The following is a 20,103-nucleotide window of genomic DNA, read 5'->3' on the forward strand; positions in this document are numbered from 1 at the left end:
TAATGCGAGACTATCAACTGAAGTGAAGCATCAAAAACAAAATGTAAGTTAGAACAAAAACATCTAGAAATAAGAGATTTGGGACTTCTTGCACCGTTACTGTTTATGTATTTCAGTTTTCATTGACTTTCATGAATCGTCTTGCAGTTTCCTTACTTTTTCATGACTTTAACAACCTGTAGACACTTTGATGTATCTATTGGTGATTATGTTGAGGATTAATAAAAGTCTATTCAGTGATTATTAGTTGAATGTATCAGTGAAAATTTTCAGGGTAGATGAACACAAGTATGTATGTTCATTGGTCAAGGACTGCTATTAGTTTACAAATGATCTGCGGACACCTTCATACATGGTTTTAAGACTCTGATACGCAAGATGATTACTATACACATTGTTGGGTACCGAGCAAAGGTTGGTATGCTGTTTTGTGTTTGTGAATGTCCAGGGAATGGAGTGTACTCTTGCAACATGCTGTTGTAGAGCTGATCAATAAAGTGGTCCTGGATTACTGAGTGTAGCAGGATGATGTTGCAAGTTATCATTGCATTATCTAACACCAATCATTAAGAAAGATGTGTCACAGAAAATTGAAAATCACAATAATTAAAAATAATTACTTTAATGTAACAGTTTTACTGCAATTACCAAAGTTTCAACCACATAACACGTTAGGTCAGTTGGTCCTCGGCATGCAACAAGAATAACCTACATGTGATTAAAAGGTTTCAGTGACATTTATTAGAAAATTATGATATGTAGAGAAGCTACATACCTTAATGACAACAGTTGAAGTACCATTACACAATACAACTTGTCATGAGTAGAATAGCAACTTTAAGCTCATCGAATTTACATAATATTCTCATATTATTGCGGGAGTATACTTTATTATTTTAAAATAGTATGAAGTACTCTGCAAGGAATTATAAACAATACAATAAAGTAAAATAATATGTTAAAATTAATCACACCAAGTTTATTTTCTTTATTTTTAATTACTCCACAAATTTTAAAACAATATAATTTGTATTCCCTTCATACGAACAACCAAATACTAAGTAAAATAACATAATTATTACCAACAGGATAATTTGCTGAAACAAAATTAAGTATAATACACAAAATGGATACCTACTTACAGGTAGTAAACAGAATTAAGTATGAACATAATTTTTAATAATTAAGATCACACTATAGTTTTGGTGATGGTGGGATTAACTGGCTCTATATAAAACCAAATATTGTAGAAGAACAATATAGGAAAATCAGGCTATTTAACATGGCCAGCAATGGCGACACATGACTGCAGCGATCCTAGCGGCTTGTCCTGCAGAACGCCTGCGAAATTCAAATTTCCGTGTATTATAATGGCCGATTTTGGCACATTTTTTCTCTCGTCTTTAACAGACAAACTAAAGGACACAGATAAGACAGCATTTAACAATTAAATATACACTATATTGTTTACTTCGTAAATATTCCGCGAAAAAATAAAAAACGGGTAATTTCCTAAGGAAGAATTCATCTGGAAAAAAAAAATTAAAAATATACATAAAAAATTAATAGATACTTGATACAAAAGTGAGAATTCTCAATATCGCTAGTTTTACCTAACCATTTACAAAAATTAAAGTAACGTAAATGTAGCTAACACAATGTAAGAAACTGTTCAAAAAAAATTTACAGTATAATAAATATAGCTAACCTAACCAACTATTTTAGTTTTTTTTAATGTAACAAACAAAATTTTCACTACTGCTGAAATACGTAAATACTGATGAACTCTTGAAATATAGCAGATACGTACAGTTACCTAAGTCATTAAATAGAATGAGAGGAACTAAAAAAATACAATTTTTAAAATAGTTTTGAATTTTTTTCAAACAAGCATCTACTTAAAAAAAAAAAACATAAAATATCTTAAAAATACTTTTAAAATTGGTTTACATTGCAGCAAAAAAAATTTTAAGAGCACAATGTTGTATCTTTCTTTAAACTTTTTGGTTAACTCATTTGTTTTAGTTTCCATAGTGATTCTGTATACAGTGAAACCTCGTTAATATTAACCCGCTTATTACGAATGACTCGTTAATATTACCTATTACTATTTCCCCGTGAAATATGCCCATTAAACACAATGAAGATTTGTTTGGTTAATACGAAATTCTCGTTATTATGTATAGCGAACAATAACAATTCCCGTCCGTATAAACAAACAGTCATGTTTATCGTTTAATACGAACCAAAGATTACCACAAAGATACGGCCCCGCCTGAGTGTCCGAAGTGTGTTTTTAACTCTATGTTTTCAAAATCACTCGTTCGTGTGTTCGATATGTTCAGAAATCACTCGCGTTTGTACAATATTCGATATATCGAACTTCACGTGGGATGGTATTTACGTTCAATTTTGTACTTCCTTTGTATACATGAATCTGTGCCGGACCAATAAAAACAAAATATATGTTACGCCTAACGTGTTTAATATTTGTGTACGTTGTAATGAAAGTTTAAGTGAATTATCTCGTGAGAATTTTATTAAACTTTAGAATTTGTACGTACACACATAAAAATGGAGGCAAAACGTAAACGCAAGGAAATTGCATTGAAGACGAAAATTAAGATAATAAATTCAGTTCGTCAGGGTGAAAAAACGAAAACAGAACTTTCTGAAGAGTTTGGTATATCAAAATCAACCTTAAGTACAATTCTAAAGCAAGCAGATAAAATAGAAGAAGCGGTCAGGAAAGGTAGTAATCAAACTAAGAAAAGGATGCGCGTCGGTAAACATTCCGAATTAGAGGCCAAACTGCTGGAGTGGTTTCATCAAATGCGCGCCGCCAGAGTTCCAATTTCCGGGCCTATTATCCAAGAAAAGGCTGATCAGCTGGCACTGCAACTCAGAATTGACGATTTCAATTGCAGCAACGGATGGCTTCAACGCTTCAAAGATAGGCATAATTTGGCCACAAAATCCATTTGTGGCGAATCTGCAGCTGTCGACCAAACAGCAACGAGTGACTGGCTTCAGTCAGTACAGTCCATCGTAAGTAAATTTGCACCACAAGATGTGTTTAATATGGATGAAACAGGGCTTTTTTACAATCTGTTGCCCAATAAAACTCTAACCGTAAAAGGTGAAAACTGCCATGGCGGTAAACACAGTAAAGTTCGTCTTACAGTTTTACTATGTTGTAATCAAGATGGCAGTACTAAACTTCGACCTTGGTTATTGGCAAGTCTGCCAAGCCAAGATGTTTCAAAGATGTTGCAGCAAAAAACCTGCCAGTAGATTACGAGGCAAACAGTAAGGCTTGGGTCACCACAAAAATTTTCCAGTTGTGGTTGTTAAAATTGGACAGGAAAATGGCGACTCTAAATCGCAAAATTTTGTTATTGTTGGACAACTGTGCTGCACATACTGCTCATGGTATGAAGTTGGAAAACATTACCTTACTCTTCTTGCTACCAAATACAACAAGTGTGACACAACCACTCGACCAAGGTATAATACAGTGCTTGAAAAGAAACTACAGACAGCGCTTGGTGAAATACCTTATCAGGCAGTGTGAAAAAGGAAAGACTGAGCTTCCTAGATGGTCAGTTTTGGATGCTATCCGCAGTATAGCCATGTCGTGGGACAGCATCAGCCAAAAGACAATTGTGCATTGCTTTGCAAAAAGTGGTTTTGGCCAGCAAACTGTTGAAGAACCTGACTGTGATCAACCTTTAGAGGATTGGCAAGAGTTAAAAGAACATGTGCAAGTTGATAATGACTTCAATGAGTTTGTTCATATTGATGACAGTGTGTACACCAGTGCAAGATTAACTGCAGAAGATCTTGTTGGTTCACGAGGATTACAGGAAACACCAACGGCTGACGCTGTACAGTCACTTTGTGAGGGTGGTACGAGTCAGGATAATGATGGTGATGACGACAATGGTGAGGTAGTGCATAAACTTCCAAGCAAAAGTGATACAATCAGTGCTTTGCGTACACTGGAAAATGTACTTGCTGCAAGTGATGTGCCAATTGACTTGATTGCAGGATTTGAGAAGATATGTTCTGCTGTAAATGATATTTACAGAGATAAGTGTGTCCAGAAAAAAATTAATGATTTTTTTAAACCTATGTAAATATATCTTGCATACTTTGCATAAGAATTGCTATACACTCAACAGCAATTAACTGTACGGTAAATGTTAATCATTTTTGTCAAAACTTTGGAAGCAAATTAAATAAGAATACATACATACGTATATGTATACTAATTATCAGTCTGTTATAGTATATTTTATTAAAACTATTAAAATTGCTTCTAAGTGTATTTTGTTAGTGTGCATGTCAATATCTGGCTTCTATTACAATAATAATATTCCACATTTTTAGTGCTCTGACATGTAGGAATTCAATATTTCTTATTGAGTTCTTATTCTACCTATTGGCTCAAGAACCTCATTAATATGAACCTCGTTATTACAAACTGAAATATTTTACTCCCCTTCAGGTTTGTATTAATGAGGTTTCACTGTAGTTAAAACAATGGGAAGGGAATTGCTTAAAACAATTTGACAAACCCTTACCTCTTACCATTTTTAACATTATAAAATTGAACATACCTCATGTTCCACTTGTAACTCTGACCGACAGGATTTGAGTTAGGTACCTGTGTCTGCTGGTAGCCTAGTCATCAGGGCTAAGTTTGAACTGAACGTCTCAAGTGTAAAACCTAATATGGTATAAATAAATTATCGTAGACCACAGGGTAGTTTAAAAAGTAGCTATCTTGGCAGCACCCCTTATGGGCACATAAATTACCTTTGGAGTTTGCAGATTTAGCCAAGAAGTAAAAAGTTAAGAAATTTTTGAATTTCAGAATTAGCACATAGGGATGCTATTTTTTGTAGTCTAAAACAATTAGCATCATTTATGAAAGCATATATTTTTATTTATTTAGTTTGCAGCTCCATAATATAAGATTTTATACAGGGGTGCCTCCAGGTACGGGGGGGGGGGGAGGCACGTAACACCCCTCCCTAAATCCGCCTATGCTTGTTGATGCAGCATCTGTAATAGCTGTAACAATGGTCACTGCTGCATGAAAGCACAGGTATTTTAAACTGGAAAATATGAAGTGTGATTTATCCCAAACTATTAGAAATATAAAAACGGACTTTTAAGGGTAAACTCAGCGACGTATCTAGAATGCAAGGAGCATAGTTTCCTTTCCTTTTCTTTTTATTTCGTTAAGAGTCTCCCTGTACGAAAGTTACCCAATTTACAGGATTTGTGTTGTACCCAGCCTAGCCTAACCAACCATTCAGATAAACTACAGTATAGACTGTAAATGTAGCAAACCTAACCAAATGTTCAAAGATTAAAAAAATTAACATATGTATATTTGTTCTTACCCTTGTGATGGCAGGTTAGGGTTACGCAAATCCTCTTTCTTAAAATGGTCAGAGCAAATGTGTCTGGATTTAAAATGACCAGGCCCATTCTTTCTGAGCACAACATCCAAGTCACTTCGCTTGCATTTCAACACCCACTGTTTGCACCTTGAGAAAAATTAAGAAGATTATTCAGTAACTAATCCTACAGTATAACAATATTTGGTATACCTATCAATAAGTGAAAATTTTTAAACCATACATGGTTATCATGGTTATGAAGTAGTGGAGTGGGTTACTTACAGTGTTTCGTCCTTCGGAAATCTAAAAAACGACTTCAAACAGTTAGCAACATCGTAATTGTTGCAACCAAACATTGAACAAATTTTTCCAGCCATAATAAATTACAAATGCTGAAGAAAACTTAAAAAAAAAAAAAAACATGAAATAAAAATCGCTAAAATAACATTGTCCCAAATGCGCTTACGCTGCAGGACCAGGCCATGCCAATAGAATGCGCTGCACAACGTGTCGCCCGTTTTTAAGGTGACTTTCCTATATTGTTCTTCTACAATATTTGATAAAACCATTGCAAGTTTTAGTACTTCATTTCTTTGGTTTTGGCTTTGAAATAATTGCTGACTGCAATGTGATCTGACTGACGATATCTTATAACTACAGGCAGTAGGATAAAATTCACAAATACTATTGTCTCATACAATGACTCCTACAACATTTTTGCAGGCACTACATTTTCTCTTTCCTTCCTAATTTTTCATACCATTGAACACAAAACATTGCTTCTGTTTCAATTTTCCCTTTTGTTTTGAGAACTTGGTCTTTGCCTAGATATCACCCATCTTGTCTTCTAAAGAATTGGTAGCCACCTTATCTGAAGAATCACCAGCTACCTCATCTGAACAATTAACCATCTTTTCTTCTGAAGAATTGCTAGTCACCTTATCTGAAGAATTGTTTATCGTGTTTTCTGAAGAATTGCTAGCCACCTTATCTGAACAATCAACCATCTTTTCTTCTGAGGAATTTCTAGTCACCTTATCTGAAGAATCACTCATTTTGTCTTCTGAAGATATTCTAGCCACCTTATCTGAAGAATCACCCATTTTTTCTTCTAAGGAATTGCTAGTTACCTTATCTGAAGAATCACCCTCCTTGTTTTCTGAAGAACTGTTCACCTCATTTTCTGAAGACTCCCCAGCAATAAGTAAAGAATTGCCAGCTTCAATTTCCATTGCATTGTTTGCAGAATTCACCTCATTCATCTTATCAGTCACAGGGTTGTCTATTTTACTCTTCACAAGGTCAGCCAGCTTATCCTCTGCCAGATCATCTATTTTAACTTCCATAGAGTTACCTTCCTTGTCCTCTGAAAAATTGTCCACTGTATCATTTCCAGATTTGTCTTCCTTATCATCAGCACATTCGACTGCATTATCTTTCCCATCAACCGCCATGCCCACACGACAGTCTGCCTTAGCCTCTGCAGTATCAGCTTTCTCAGCAGAAACCTCCATGTCAGCACGATCTGCACTGGACGCTGTTGCTTCTGTGATCTCGTTGGCAGAAACCACCTCATCACTGTTCTGCTCGCTCGCCCCACTGCTGTTCAACTGGTCCACACTGGAATCCGACAGTCCACTCGAAGTGCCTTCCGCAACCTTGTTCACAGCGCTTTCTTCGAGCATCATCTCTGTCTCCTGAAACATAACGCTGAGGTTTGCAAGTCCACTGCACAGTTTCCCTGCATTAACACTCCACTGTAAGGAAAACCCATTTAGCAACAGGCTAGAGAGAATAAAAAAAGAAATGATTTTAATTATTTCATTCCAACGGTCAATTCATTTCAATTGGCACAAGGAAAGAATATTTTTGCTTAATCATTTTTTTTATTATTGATTTTTGCTCTTGAATACCTCTAAGTGATGGTAGTGCAAAAACAAGTCAATTATTCTACATTAACTACTTTCAAAATGTTTATTTAATTTTTTTTTTTTCATTTGTGGAAGTTTGTATGACACCTGATATTTCAGCTACGGTTTGTCACAGTTCTGAAACCAAAGCTGTTATTTTTGGAATATTCTAAACTATATTTTTTACGACAACAGTATTTGGCTATCTTGTTTTCTTATGCCAAAAATGTCATCCCATACTTGACACCTAAGTTTAAAAAAAATTGAGTTTTGGAAATAACTTAATGTAGGGGTTTACATTTATAATGAAAAAACAGACAAAAATTAATTTTTGCTAATAGTTTAATAATAGCTACACGGTACCAGTAAACTCTAGTAAATATTTTTCAGATATTCATATGATCAATATTATACACAACACAGCAAATATAAATTTTAAACTATATTGTATCCAAGACCGCATATTAAGTAAAGTGCACTAATTACTTACATAGATTTTAAAAACTTTTTTTATTATTATTTATAGTTTTAGAGAATGTTAAGAGATTGTCCAGTAATCATGGGTACTTGGGTAATTACTATGGTGTCTGTTTAAAATTATATAGGCTATTTTAATTTATTTATGGCGAACATTTTAGTTCTCGGAATATGTCATTTGGTAGGAGTACTTCCATGAAAATGGAATGGTAGTCGATGAACGTAAATGTGTCACAAAGACAGCGGACCCACATGCAGCAACATAAACATGTATATAGTCACATTCGTAAACATTAAGGGACAAACAAAACATACTGGTGTGCCAAATGAAACTTTATGATAGTGAAACTACGCTGGAATAATATTATATTTGGTAAACTAAAATAGTCATAGTAAAAAGTACATAATCACAAACTGTACAATACCCAGGAAAACTGGCATCACAATGATTATAATACATATCCTTCTGAATTCCAAAGAGGCTTAGTACAACAGCGGTAGAGCATACACTTGGTAACCTCAAGGAACATGGTTTAAATCTTTGTCACTGAAAGATGATTTTATTTAATTTTAAATAACATTATAATATAATAATGTTGAATCAGCTCAATAAGGTGAAGGTTTCTTTGTTAGAAGTATTCACAGACTGATTTCAATTGTTTAAGCTACCAAATAATAAACACATACTTAGTGTTATATTATGTGTTTTAAAATTTTTCTTGTTAATATTCTAGTAATGCCATAGAAGTTTAACTTCTAACGTGCGCAGAAACTTTATAGTAGTAAATTTTAACAAAATGGGCAGTATTTTAATAAAATTCCTTGTCAAAAATCAGATCCAAAGCTGGGGTTTTATAGGAGCCATTTTCAATACAGGTTGAAAATGTTCAGTAGTTTCATGCTGCTAATTGCTATCTGCGTTTGACAGTGGCAAGCAATGTTTACAGTTCAGGCAGCTAATTCTTACTGTGGGCGCAGAAAGTATACCGTATTTACTTGCATATAGATCGCGGCAATTTTACCAGATTTGATGGGGAAAAAATGAAGTGTGACCTATATGTGAAGAAAATTTTTTTAAAATGTTTGAGGAATTTTTTTTGCAATACAGTAGAATCCTGCCGATGCGACCCCACTCTGATGCGTCCATTCCGTTTATACAACCATTTTTTGAGAAACCGGGAAAAATTTGAGCAGAGAAAGTAGAAAATTTGAGTAAAATCGGCTGAAAAACAAGTCTGTTACACCTTGTTGGGCGCTATATGTTCATGTTTATCTTGGCGAGAGCTGGGGGCAGTGACTAGCCGAGCTCGGCGCGTCCACTATCGCACGAAAAGCCGTCTCAGCTGTCATGTTATCTTACCCGCCCGCACGAAAAGCCACTGTGGTAGCTTCTGCGAGAGCAACTCGTCCGGCCATGCTGGCGGTAGCGGCGGTTTGACGTCATACGTGACGTGACACTTACCTCTCCCATCCCCTACTAATTCTTCAAGGCTCATCCCTCCCAGAGCCACAAACCATGTAAAAACACACCCCCCCCCCCCTTTTCCAACTAACATTTCAATAAATTCTCTCCCTTATTTCAACCTTCTGCATGAGAAACTATCAACATCCTCCTCCTCCCCTCCCACACCGCGTGCGGCAAAAGCCAGGTTTTATAGTCCATTCTCGGTCAAATAAATATTTTTATGGGCTTATACGACTGTCCTTCGCCGTTAATAAATACTTTATAAGTTTAAGTTATTATGAAACAATTTGTTTATTAGTCACACAGCAGTTTCTGCTGAAAAATCACTAACCTCGAATTTTATTGAATAGAAAAATTTAGAAGGGCCGTAAATATATTAATTTTACTGCATAAGTAGTTACTTTTCCATCTGCATTCGAATGTGTTTTTTTTCCTCTTTTTTTTACACTGTGAAGGTTCGTGGAAAAGATAATTGCTTGAGCTGTCAAAATAAACATCGCTGACGGCAAGGGCAGGAGCGCATCCAGTAGGTCTGTTGCTGAGATTATCTACTCCAAAAACATGTCACAGCATTTCAGGATAGTTTAGAGCCGAATGTTTTCTACCTGATCCACGCAAGTTCCTTCGCCACGTTTTGAACGAAAATAACAACCAGCCGGCTAGCATAGCCAAACTTGCATGACGCGAATTCACTTAGCGCCAAAAAAAATGGTAAACGAAGGGCGATGTTGCACCTGGATGGCAAACAAGTAGAAAAAGGGAAGGGGAAAAGCAATGGTTTCCCCAGCCACTATCTTATCTGTGTCAGGAACTTCCTCACGCGTCAGACCAATCGCACGTTTAAAACGCAAACCGCTGTAGATATAAAAAATCATAACAGGCCTTTTTTATTTGAAATTAAATTTACTACAACTTTTATTTTGTACATTTTTTCAATACAAAACACTGTTTTCGAGTTATAGTTGTAGCATTGCACAATGAGTATGTTATATACATATATATTTTTTTTGGTCATAAGAATATTGATTAAGAATAACTTTGATATGAAAGATAATAATTATTTAATATGTAGATAAGGGTAATTGTTCAGAGCTGTTAAGAATTGTTATTAATTACTTTGGTTAAATTTCATGGAAAGCCTTAAAATACTTATTTCCTTGAGATACTTAATTATTAATTTGAGGGTTAACTCCAGTTCATAATAATTAATTTTGATATTTGATGATTAATTTCAGTAATTGTTTTGTTTAAAGCAGTATAGATTATAATTTTACAGGACATCATTTTTAAACAAAAGTTTCTAAAATGGTATGAATTTCAACTTTGTTTACTAAATTTTGAACATTGTATTTGAATTTGTTGGGTAAGGTTAAATTCTATTAGATATTGCTAGTGTAATATTTTGAAAATACATAGTCTGGAAGGTACAGAAGGAAGAGCGGACAGGCGCAACACTCTGGCGCCAGAAAGTTATTTTTCACTTTGTAAATGCGTGTTTGGGAGTTATGCGTCACGTTGTACGCACAGCTGTAGCGACCATCTGGAAGGGTCTCTGGAGGCTACCACTAGCAAGCCAATCAGGGCGAGCCCTGGCATGGAATGATGCGCCCATCCGAATTTCCTTATATGGTCAGGTTTTGGAATTCTGTTCTCTGATTGGTCAGTTGGCCCACGGGGTTGCCTCCCTTGTCTTCACCTGTACAAGGAAAGGTAATCTCGTCGACCAAGTCACTTGTTGTTCGATCGTCGCCGAAGCCAGTTGCGTCGTCGGCAAGTCACGACACAATATGAGAAGTTACTAAGAGATAATTTAATGCCTAGGGGCTGGGGCCAGGCCGTATTTTTTAACTTAAGTTCTTGATTTTTCAGACAAATGTATTAGAAATTTAGGCCCTAGGCGTCGGCGTCAGCCCGACTTTGTGGGATTACGGTCCGCGATCGACGGTACCTTGAGTTATGTAATTAATTAACCAAGGGACATTACTAAATTTTTTTTTGCGAGTGACAAGACTCCTCGACCATCAACGGCAAGATGTACGGTGCTGTGGTATGTATTTGGACATCATAAAAATTGGTATAAGAAAAGACAAAAAACTGTGCAAGTAACGAATTTTTCTAACTAAATTCATTTGTAAAATTGTGTACTGAGGCTATGTAACAATGAGAAAAAACATTTTTTTTTACGAAATAAACAAAGATATTTTAATAAACTCTTTTATTTCCAAATAACGTAGAACCATCGTAATGAAAAATCCCTAAGGAACATTGTATGTCTTTGTTTTGTTACGTTTCTCTGTGTGCTTAGCCGGGCAAAACATACAACGTAACATAGTCTATAATTAAGACTTTTTAAGAAGTCCGGAATCTAACTTGACTTCAATTTTTTATATTCGGTTATTACGAGTACTTGTTGTTACAACAATTTATCACGCCATTATCAGCTCCTGTAGTAGCGTAGTTTTACAGTACCCGTTAACTCTTTCGTGCACGGCACGCCGGCCGTTCGCGTCATTAAATTACCGGTGCGACCTATATGGGGGGAATCTTAAATACCAAATTCAAGACCTCAAATTATGGATGCGACCTATATGCGATGGCGACCTATATGCGAGTAAATACGGTATGTATGATTTGCATCCAGAAATTTTGGTACCTATTTGAAAAGTGAAAATTATATTTACCAGTGCATTATTTTAAAGAATTCTACATTAAATTTTGTTTCCATGTTTCGTATTATAAGTGTGTTTGCAACATGAGAACACATGAATTTGCTCGTTATTGAGGTTAGATGTTTACACATCACTGGTGAGTACTGAAATACTCGCTCACAATTTTTTTCATTCAAAGTTTTTACATCTTATACCATACCATATCTTGACCATGCTGAATGAATAAACACATACTTATTTTCGAAATTAATTTCTTTGAATTTAAAAAGCCATCATACACACACACAAAAGTGTTCCTTTTTTTTACAAGAAAATCATGAAATTTTTAAACCACTAAATGATAAAATCAGTAGCAATAGCAGTCAATAACCACTTACAAAATTAAATCTCACAGTAGTGTAATTTATTAATTATGTAATAGTAAAAATAAAACTTTCAATTAAATTATATGTATTACATACTGCATTTCTAAGCTCAATGGCACTGACTTATTTGCGAGATTCTCAAAATGAGGCTTTAGCTGGCATTTCGTTGCTACGTACTTTTTTTTCTTAATCTTTTGATTTCTGTTTGTGGTACTCCTATGTGCTGCCAATAAACAGGGTTTCAAATTTAACTATCATTGGAATTAGAATAGACCTTTACTCAGCCAAACATGAGTGCAAGATTACAAACATGATTTGAAACCACAGAACATAAACTACAAAGGCTTAGGAATCAGCAGATACACTAGCAGACGGGCTCAGGAAACATTAACATAACTTAAGAAGATTATGTCTGACTGCTATTTGTTAATTAGGTTGGTGTGTGTTATTTTATCCTAAACTTATTTTTATTTAATATTTTTGTTTTCCTGTCATGCATTATTTTTTTGCTTCATGTTTAGCAATGGAAAATGTCAATTTACATAGCAATGACAGCCAAGCAACATATTCAGTGGGCAGCAAGGACTGGCACTGCCACGGCACACACCCTCACCTGTGGTTCCACCTGCTGCTCATCTTTTGAACAACCAGCACCATCCTGGTTCACCGCAGACAAGAACTCCTTGATACCTTTCTGCCAGCCGGGGGTCTTCATGTTCTTAGGAACACGATTACCACCGCGGTAACCATTTTTACCTATTAAATGAAACATTCACTTGCTCTAAACACTAGAGTCCTTTTTATACTGCCACCATTTCCCAGAAAATATCCATTTTTACTTGTTTACAGAAGATAAACCCATAACAAATACCACGGGAGGAGGGGTGGGAAAATTGGGAGGGGGTGTATATCCCTCCCCAAAATCTTAAAAACGAAAAAAAAATTTGAAAGCAAACAGCCGGGAAAGTGGTTGAAAACCCCCACCCCCAAATGAAATTCTATGTATGCTCCTTACCAATATTAGTTAAGAATAAATACCATATATGTTTTACACAGCATTTCAGTCATTTGAGTAATTTTCACATGTTGCTTCCCAAGTTAAACAGTTTTACCATGAGCAAGAAGCACAAAATAGTTCTGATAAAGTTGTTAAACAAAAAAACAAGCAGCAGTAATTCAAGTTCTTGATTTTTACTTCAGAATATACCAACATGACAGATGGTAACAACTTAAAATATTTTACAAATGGGGTAAGAAATGTAAGGCAACAAATATAACATTTTTGAGCATTTGCAGTAATTATTTAAATAACTCAGGATTGGAATCAAACAAAAATAGTCTATCAAAAAGTGATTATAGTACGTGCAATCAACAAAAAAATACAATCAAATAAAAGGGGGATCACCTGTAAACAGTGTGCTTCAAAAAAATGAACAGTACCTATATGCAGTAAAAATAATTGTCTTGTGCATCTTTTCAGCAATACAAGATAGCACAATGACTCACAATTTTTCAGCCATAACTCTAGTAGCATCATGCTACTGAAACACCCCCAGAGCTTATCAAGAATTAAGAGGTAAAGGGAGGTGGCGTTGTAAGAAAGAAAAGGAATAGTGTGTGATGCTAGTTGTATTTGGCCAAAATAAACATCAACGTCAACAACTTCCCCTTCCAAAACAAATTAAAATACAAAACAATTAAATAAAAAAAAATATTAAAAAGGGAAGGACCAACAATATGCACGTATAAAAAAGCATTAACTAACAGCAAAAAAAAAAAAAGGGGGGGGGGCCAAGGGCATTATTCTCTAAGAGGGTCCAGGCGGCTCCACTGCATTCACATGCATTAGCTTCAAAAAACAAGACCATACCCATCAGTGACATCACTCATAAAGAAACCTCTTTCTTGTCCCTCCCCTGGGTGCACCCCTAAAACAATTCCCTTGATCCCCACAGAATTATTGTACAAAACAAAATTACAATGTTATTATAAATAGATTTACTAATCTCAGGTGGTAATTTTAAATCAAAATTTTATAATAAATAAATATTTATATAACACAGTACTAAGTTTCAAAAAGGCAACATAATAGAAACGATTATCAGTAACATTCAACATTAACCAAAAACAACAATATAGGAATAATATATAAGATATGGTAATAAATAAGAATAATGGTTTAGTGGACCAAACCTCGAAACAAATTCATTTGTGCCTCAAAAATCTCTAGCGCAAAAATAAAATTTACACCGCAGTTTATAAGTTTGTACTCATTTGCCAGGATTTACAAAATCCTCATATTATATTCACTATCCATCCTCAGCTGCACAGGACTGATAAAAGTTCACCAGATAACTAGCAAATAAATATAAAAATATGATAAAATATTGATCATTAAAAAAAATATATAACATATATATATAAATGATTGCCTTTCACAGCACAAAACCTTCATTTACCACACAAAAGACATTATTAGACAGTGACGTTATCAAAATTATAAATTCATTTCGCAAAGTGCTGATTTACTGTGGTGTACCCCAAAAGGCTCAAATTTTGTAACAAAAAAAAATTTAAGCGAAAATAACACCATTAAATAGATATCAGACGCGCCGTCGAAACCTCCCCAAATGGGAAAAACAACGAATACCTCGTCCAATATGGGACGATCGAAAACCCTAAGAGAATCAACAAGTCTACAAAAAATATATATATTATATAATTACGACGAATATTCCCAACACAAAAACCAAAAAAAGGATGTCCAACACTTACAGTTTTCTAGAAGCCTCTACAACGACGAACAGCCATTAACATTGCATCCCGCAAATAACAGCTGTTTGCACAAAAACTAAGAGCGCCAACTCGAAGCCTGAAGTATCTTGCATGCCTCAGTAGATTTCACCTTCCTCACGCCACAGTCCCGTTGTCAGAAGACTGCCGACAACTTTAGAACACCCCTTCTTGTCTTCAAACGCCCCATTAGACTTCTCCGTGCCCCTAGCATAATCTTGGTTACCAAACTGTTCTTGGAAAAATTTCACAATAAATTGGACTTATAATCTTGTAGCAGATACACGGGATGTACGCTCGTAGATCCAATAACTGGCACACCACAACTTTGACCTATTCTCGTACATTACCAACACACATGTTAGCAAAACGTAATTATGTAGATCCGTATTACAGTATTTCAAAACAAAACAAAAAAAAAGGCTGCACAATCTCTGACTCAATCGAAACATTTCCGTGATGATGTTCGTCGATCGCTCTTCTCCATCAAAAGTTCAACAGCCAACCCATTTTAACCATTCATGGCAAGACTTGCCTCTCTCACGCCGCTTTTCCAACTCTCTCCTCAAAACAACTCAACCTCGTCACACCAAAGCGGCCGAGGCGACAAGACTAACCACTTCTCCCAGCAGTCGCCAGAGAAACCACTTCTCCCACAGCTGACCACACAGTTGCCCACCCAAAGCCGCGCGCGTAAAAAAGCAACACCTCAGGGATTACCAAACTCACCGCCGTGCGGCCCCACCAGGCAGAAGCCACAACAAACCGGCGTTTGCATCCAGAATAGGAACGCGTCCACCAACCGCGCGCATCATCCATCAACAAACAAAAACACAAGGAGAAAAAGAGAAGAGGGAAGGGACACTCAGAAAGAGTGTCACACTACTAATAGCGTTCAAAAAACATTCTTAAAAACTGAATTTAACATACCTTTGGATGATTTCGAAGCTTTGGAAGGTTTGGACATAGACTTCCTGGAAGACCTGGTTTTGGGTTTCGAAACTTTAGATGTTGAGCCACCTAACGTTTTCCGAGGTGCTTTCCCAGCCAAAACTGCCAACAAAGAAAATACACACTTTTCAACGCCACACTTGTAAAATAGAACCCAAAAAACTCAATATTAAATCTTCCTTTTTATTTTTTGTGCAATTGTTTTAAATTTTACTTAGTGGTGAAAAGGCATTTGCCATATTTCATTGAAAACAGTACGAGAGTTCAGAATTATGGTGATGAACAATCTTCCGTTTGACTCTAGCAGCCAAGACAATAATTACTCATAACAATAATAATCACGTAAATCATAACACCTGTTAAATTAATGTTCGATGCCATTTAGTTATTAAGGAATGCTGCAAGACTCTTAGTCTGCAAGTTTACTTAAGAATAGTTAAATTTTTTTTGCATGGCCTCTCTCGCGCCCCTCCCCCGTCTCCGGCCACGCCGTGTCGCAGGAGAGCCTTCAGTGGTGCCACTTTGATCGAGTCGTTTTGTTCCGTGAGCAATCAAGCTGGAGCCTTGTCTACGCTAACCATCGCAGCTCGGAAACATTTCACAGTAGATCAACCTTGTCCGGTTAAAGCTCAACCGCCGGGAGACCCCTCCCGCGCGCGGCTTGCTTACGTACGGCACTGGCAGACATCCCTCAGAGATCTGCGGGTAATTCTGTCACGCATGGCCCCCAAATTCAACTACAGGCTCTGGACCCAGGATCGGAGATTTTGTCCCCGTCCCCCACCCCCCCAATTTTACAGTCACATATTACATTATAATTGCATCATTATTTCTTACCTACACTCTTTTTAGAGTGTTATAACCTGAAAATACAGGGTATAATTATGGTTACTATTTAAGTCCAAAATAAGCTTTATTTATAAAATTATTTTACTTTGAAATAACCAATATTTACTTCACACAATGAGACAAAAATAAACAGGACTGTGTCCGGGCCCCCTCCAGGCCTGGGACCTGGACCAAGGGGTCCACCCAGTCCCACCCTTGTGGGGGCTATGGTGTCGTGCACTATCATGCCACACAGCTATCGGTGTGTGGAACCCACTCCACGGGACTGACCAGTTAACGGTGTCTCCCGCACTGTCCGCGGGACGCGTGGCTAAAGAGACTGCCGCAGAAATCAGGTCACAAGTGTTTAGGCTACAGCACATTGTTCTATTGTGTGTGATGTGCCAACGCAGCTGCATAGCGTCCCGACAAACATGTGTGATTAGAGTTTATAGTCCAATCAGTATTAATTATTTGTTGTTTTCACCTATCCACCCTAGTTAGGCATCAGCGTCTTAACTTGAGCAAGGGAGTGCTGCAATAATAGTTATAATAAGTCCCAAACTATTGCAGCCTCGAATTCAGTGTACCACACGGGGTCAACGACCCACCCCTCTCTCGTGTTCAACTCTGGAGACTAGCCTGACGCTCTTGGCGGAAATTACACCACACCGAGTTCATCCGGAGTTATTGGACATAGGAGCACGGGTGATGGCAAATGTTTATAAAAGAAAAAATTTCTATAAGATTGTGACAATTTGTTTATAATGTGATATTTTAAATTATTGTATGTCCCAATATCTTTCGACGAACTAAACTAAAACAACATGCATGATGCACCACTGAATCCATATATTCAGGATCATGCCATCAGGATCAAGGGATAAAATTAGATATGTGATATGGAACAAGTACCACATTCATCTTACACAGACTTAAGGCTGGTTTTACTATTAGTCCTGGTCGCAGTCATGCATTCGAAACCAGTCATAGAATAGTCCACATAGTCTTACAATGCAACCTACAGAACTTTGTTTACTATGACTGACATGACTAGCCAATCAGCTCTATACAATGGGATTAAAACACTTACAACCAGTTTCTTTTTTTTTATTCTTGAAATAGCTACATATATTTACAAATACACCTCGCTAAAATACTATTTTTCTGTTCAAAAAGAACTATTTTGTATTTCATAGTCATTGTTTGTTTATGATTGGTTATTCCAAAAAATTTTCTAACAGGTAATGCAGATGCATTTTTTTTATGCACTCTGAATCATACTGAGACACGACGCTTACGACCAACTCGTTGTAAAACCGGCTTTATTAATGTTTATTAATCACACAAAATGAATGGAAACGTAAATTACATTTAAAAAACACTTATGATTGTAATTATTTTAAGTACTGACATAAACTTAAGAATTAATATGCACAAACTAGTAAACCCAAACTGCGACCAGAAAGCTAAAACATGACAGGAAAGTACAGATATTTCACTAACATATCATATCAATCAAGTTTCGCCCACAAAAACAGCGAGAAAGTGTTTGTTTAGCAAAATAGAAATAACCTTTTCTAGAAGCACCTCCTGAAGTTTTCGTGCGTGACATCTCTTCCGTGTAATTTACTTCCAAATTTTACACAAATTCCAACTCCACTAACCATACAAATTAAAATGGTTGAACTTAACGACTGGTAGACTTTTGGAGTTCGTTTCGCGCCAAAACAAATGATGTACAAAATTGTTTGAGTGGTATTACTTTTTTTTTCCGTAGAGTGATATTTTTCTTTAAAAAGCTTGAGGAATAGAGAGTCATGTAAAAATATTTTGAGATACTACAACTAGTTATTCAACAGTTTCATTTCCAGGAATACCTATGTGACCTTAGATAGAAATAAATTTAAATACCCGCCCCAAGTTATCCGTTGTAGACAAACATTTCTAACATTTCTAATCTCCCAAATCAAAGGTTCTCATTGGGATAGAAAAGGAGGAGAGGAATTAATGAAACTGCGCGAGTCTGTAAGTATGACCGATTTTTTTTTTTTTTACCGAACATAATTAAATGTATTTGTTTGGGAGGGGTTTGGGTTATAAAAAAATCTAAGTGCGTCCCAGACCGAAGCCTTTATGCCTAATCATACTGGGTTTAAGCCATGCAGAAAGGGTACCATGCATCATGTGCTTTGTTCGGAAAACAGGGTCCATTCAGACCTGCGTGTAATATCATGAATAACTTCCCTATCTTAACTTTAGACTAATACTATTTAAGTTTGGGCCATGTAAAACTTGCATAGACACAAGGAAAACCCTGGTCACTTCATGCAGGATGCAAAAGTCAGCATTAAGCAAGCAGGTTTAATACAAGACAAAGAAGGATGGTCCCGAAAGAAGAGTTGTTTCGGTAGGAAGAATCTACTAAGCAAAGTGGGAAGCTTGGGAACTTCTGGCCACATAGATTTCGGGTGGACACTAATCTTTAGGGGACGGAGGTCGTCGTTTCCCACCAGGCTGCCATCCAACTTATGTATTGCAACAGCATCTATGCTTCGTGAGGTTGACGCCGACCGCCAATGCTCCTCTATGTCGCATAGACCGCTATGCCTCATCAACGTCTCGCAAAAGCGTGTGCAGCGAACGCGCTCGTGCGCGCAACAAAGTGTAGTGCGTGCGATGAGGCGAACACCACGCAACGAGTGCGGCACCGGCGGAAGGATCTGGCCGGGTGTGGCATGTCCCTCCGCCGCACTACAACAAATTATTTTAATTATGTTTTCCACAGGTTTTATTAAACATTATTTTCCATTAATTAATAATTAAGTCTTTGCAAAAACATGGTTCACTGTGCGATTTGTCCCGAACCTGGCCGGTTCAGTTTCCCGCGAAATTCACACGTTTCTATGGGAGGGCTGGCGGGGGAGGGGGGTAGCGCGCGGCGACACAGTCAGTGTACTTCGAGAGCTCACCCAGGCCGGCAGCCTGCGCGCAACGCGGAACCTTCAACCTTTGCATTCACCGACATGTAGTTTTCAATAGTGTAATTTCTTTTCAACCTTTCACGTACAGTTCTGCGGTCGGCCTAAATTTACCATGAGGTACACTTAACTTAATTCAATCAGTGCTCCAAGATGAGTGTTCTACGTCATACGTAAGTACTGTGGGGAGATTATGTGGTTTTACGTCGGCGCTTCACGCCCAACCTAGCCTACCGGCTACTTAGTTTTG

The 20,103-nt window shown here is 36.7% G+C and overlaps 1 protein-coding gene across 1 annotated transcript; it reads right to left on the reverse strand.

Annotated features, from left to right (window-relative positions):
* Positions 1-606: 606 nt before the first annotated feature.
* LOC134533751 (dentin sialophosphoprotein-like) lies at positions 607-18,731 on the reverse strand. The gene is made up of 4 exons (XM_063371368.1): positions 18,448-18,731; positions 16,024-16,146; positions 12,914-13,056; positions 607-7,111 (listed from the first exon to the last, which is right to left on the reverse strand). Exons 1-4 carry the CDS (start codon positions 18,485-18,487, stop codon positions 6,239-6,241), a joined length of 1,179 nt encoding a protein of 392 aa, XP_063227438.1. The 5' UTR covers positions 18,488-18,731; the 3' UTR covers positions 607-6,238.
* Between the last annotated feature and the right edge of the window lie 1,372 nt (positions 18,732-20,103).

Source organism: Bacillus rossius, chromosome 7 (genome assembly GCF_032445375.1).
Source record: "Bacillus rossius redtenbacheri isolate Brsri chromosome 7, Brsri_v3, whole genome shotgun sequence".
Classification (NCBI taxonomy): Eukaryota; Metazoa; Arthropoda; class Insecta; order Phasmatodea; family Bacillidae; genus Bacillus; species Bacillus rossius.

Coding starts and splice junctions, on each gene's coding strand:
- LOC134533751 (XM_063371368.1), bottom strand. CDS start 18,487: ATGTCACGCACGAAAACTTCAGGAGGTGCTTCTAGAAAAG. Junction 16,147..18,447: donor AGGAGGTGCTTCTAGAAAAG/GTTATTTCTATT, acceptor CTTTGTTGGCAG/TTTTGGCTGGGAAAGCACCT. Junction 7,112..12,913: donor AGCAGCAGGTGGAACCACAG/GTGAGGGTGTGT, acceptor GTTATGTTTCAG/GAGACAGAGATGATGCTCGA.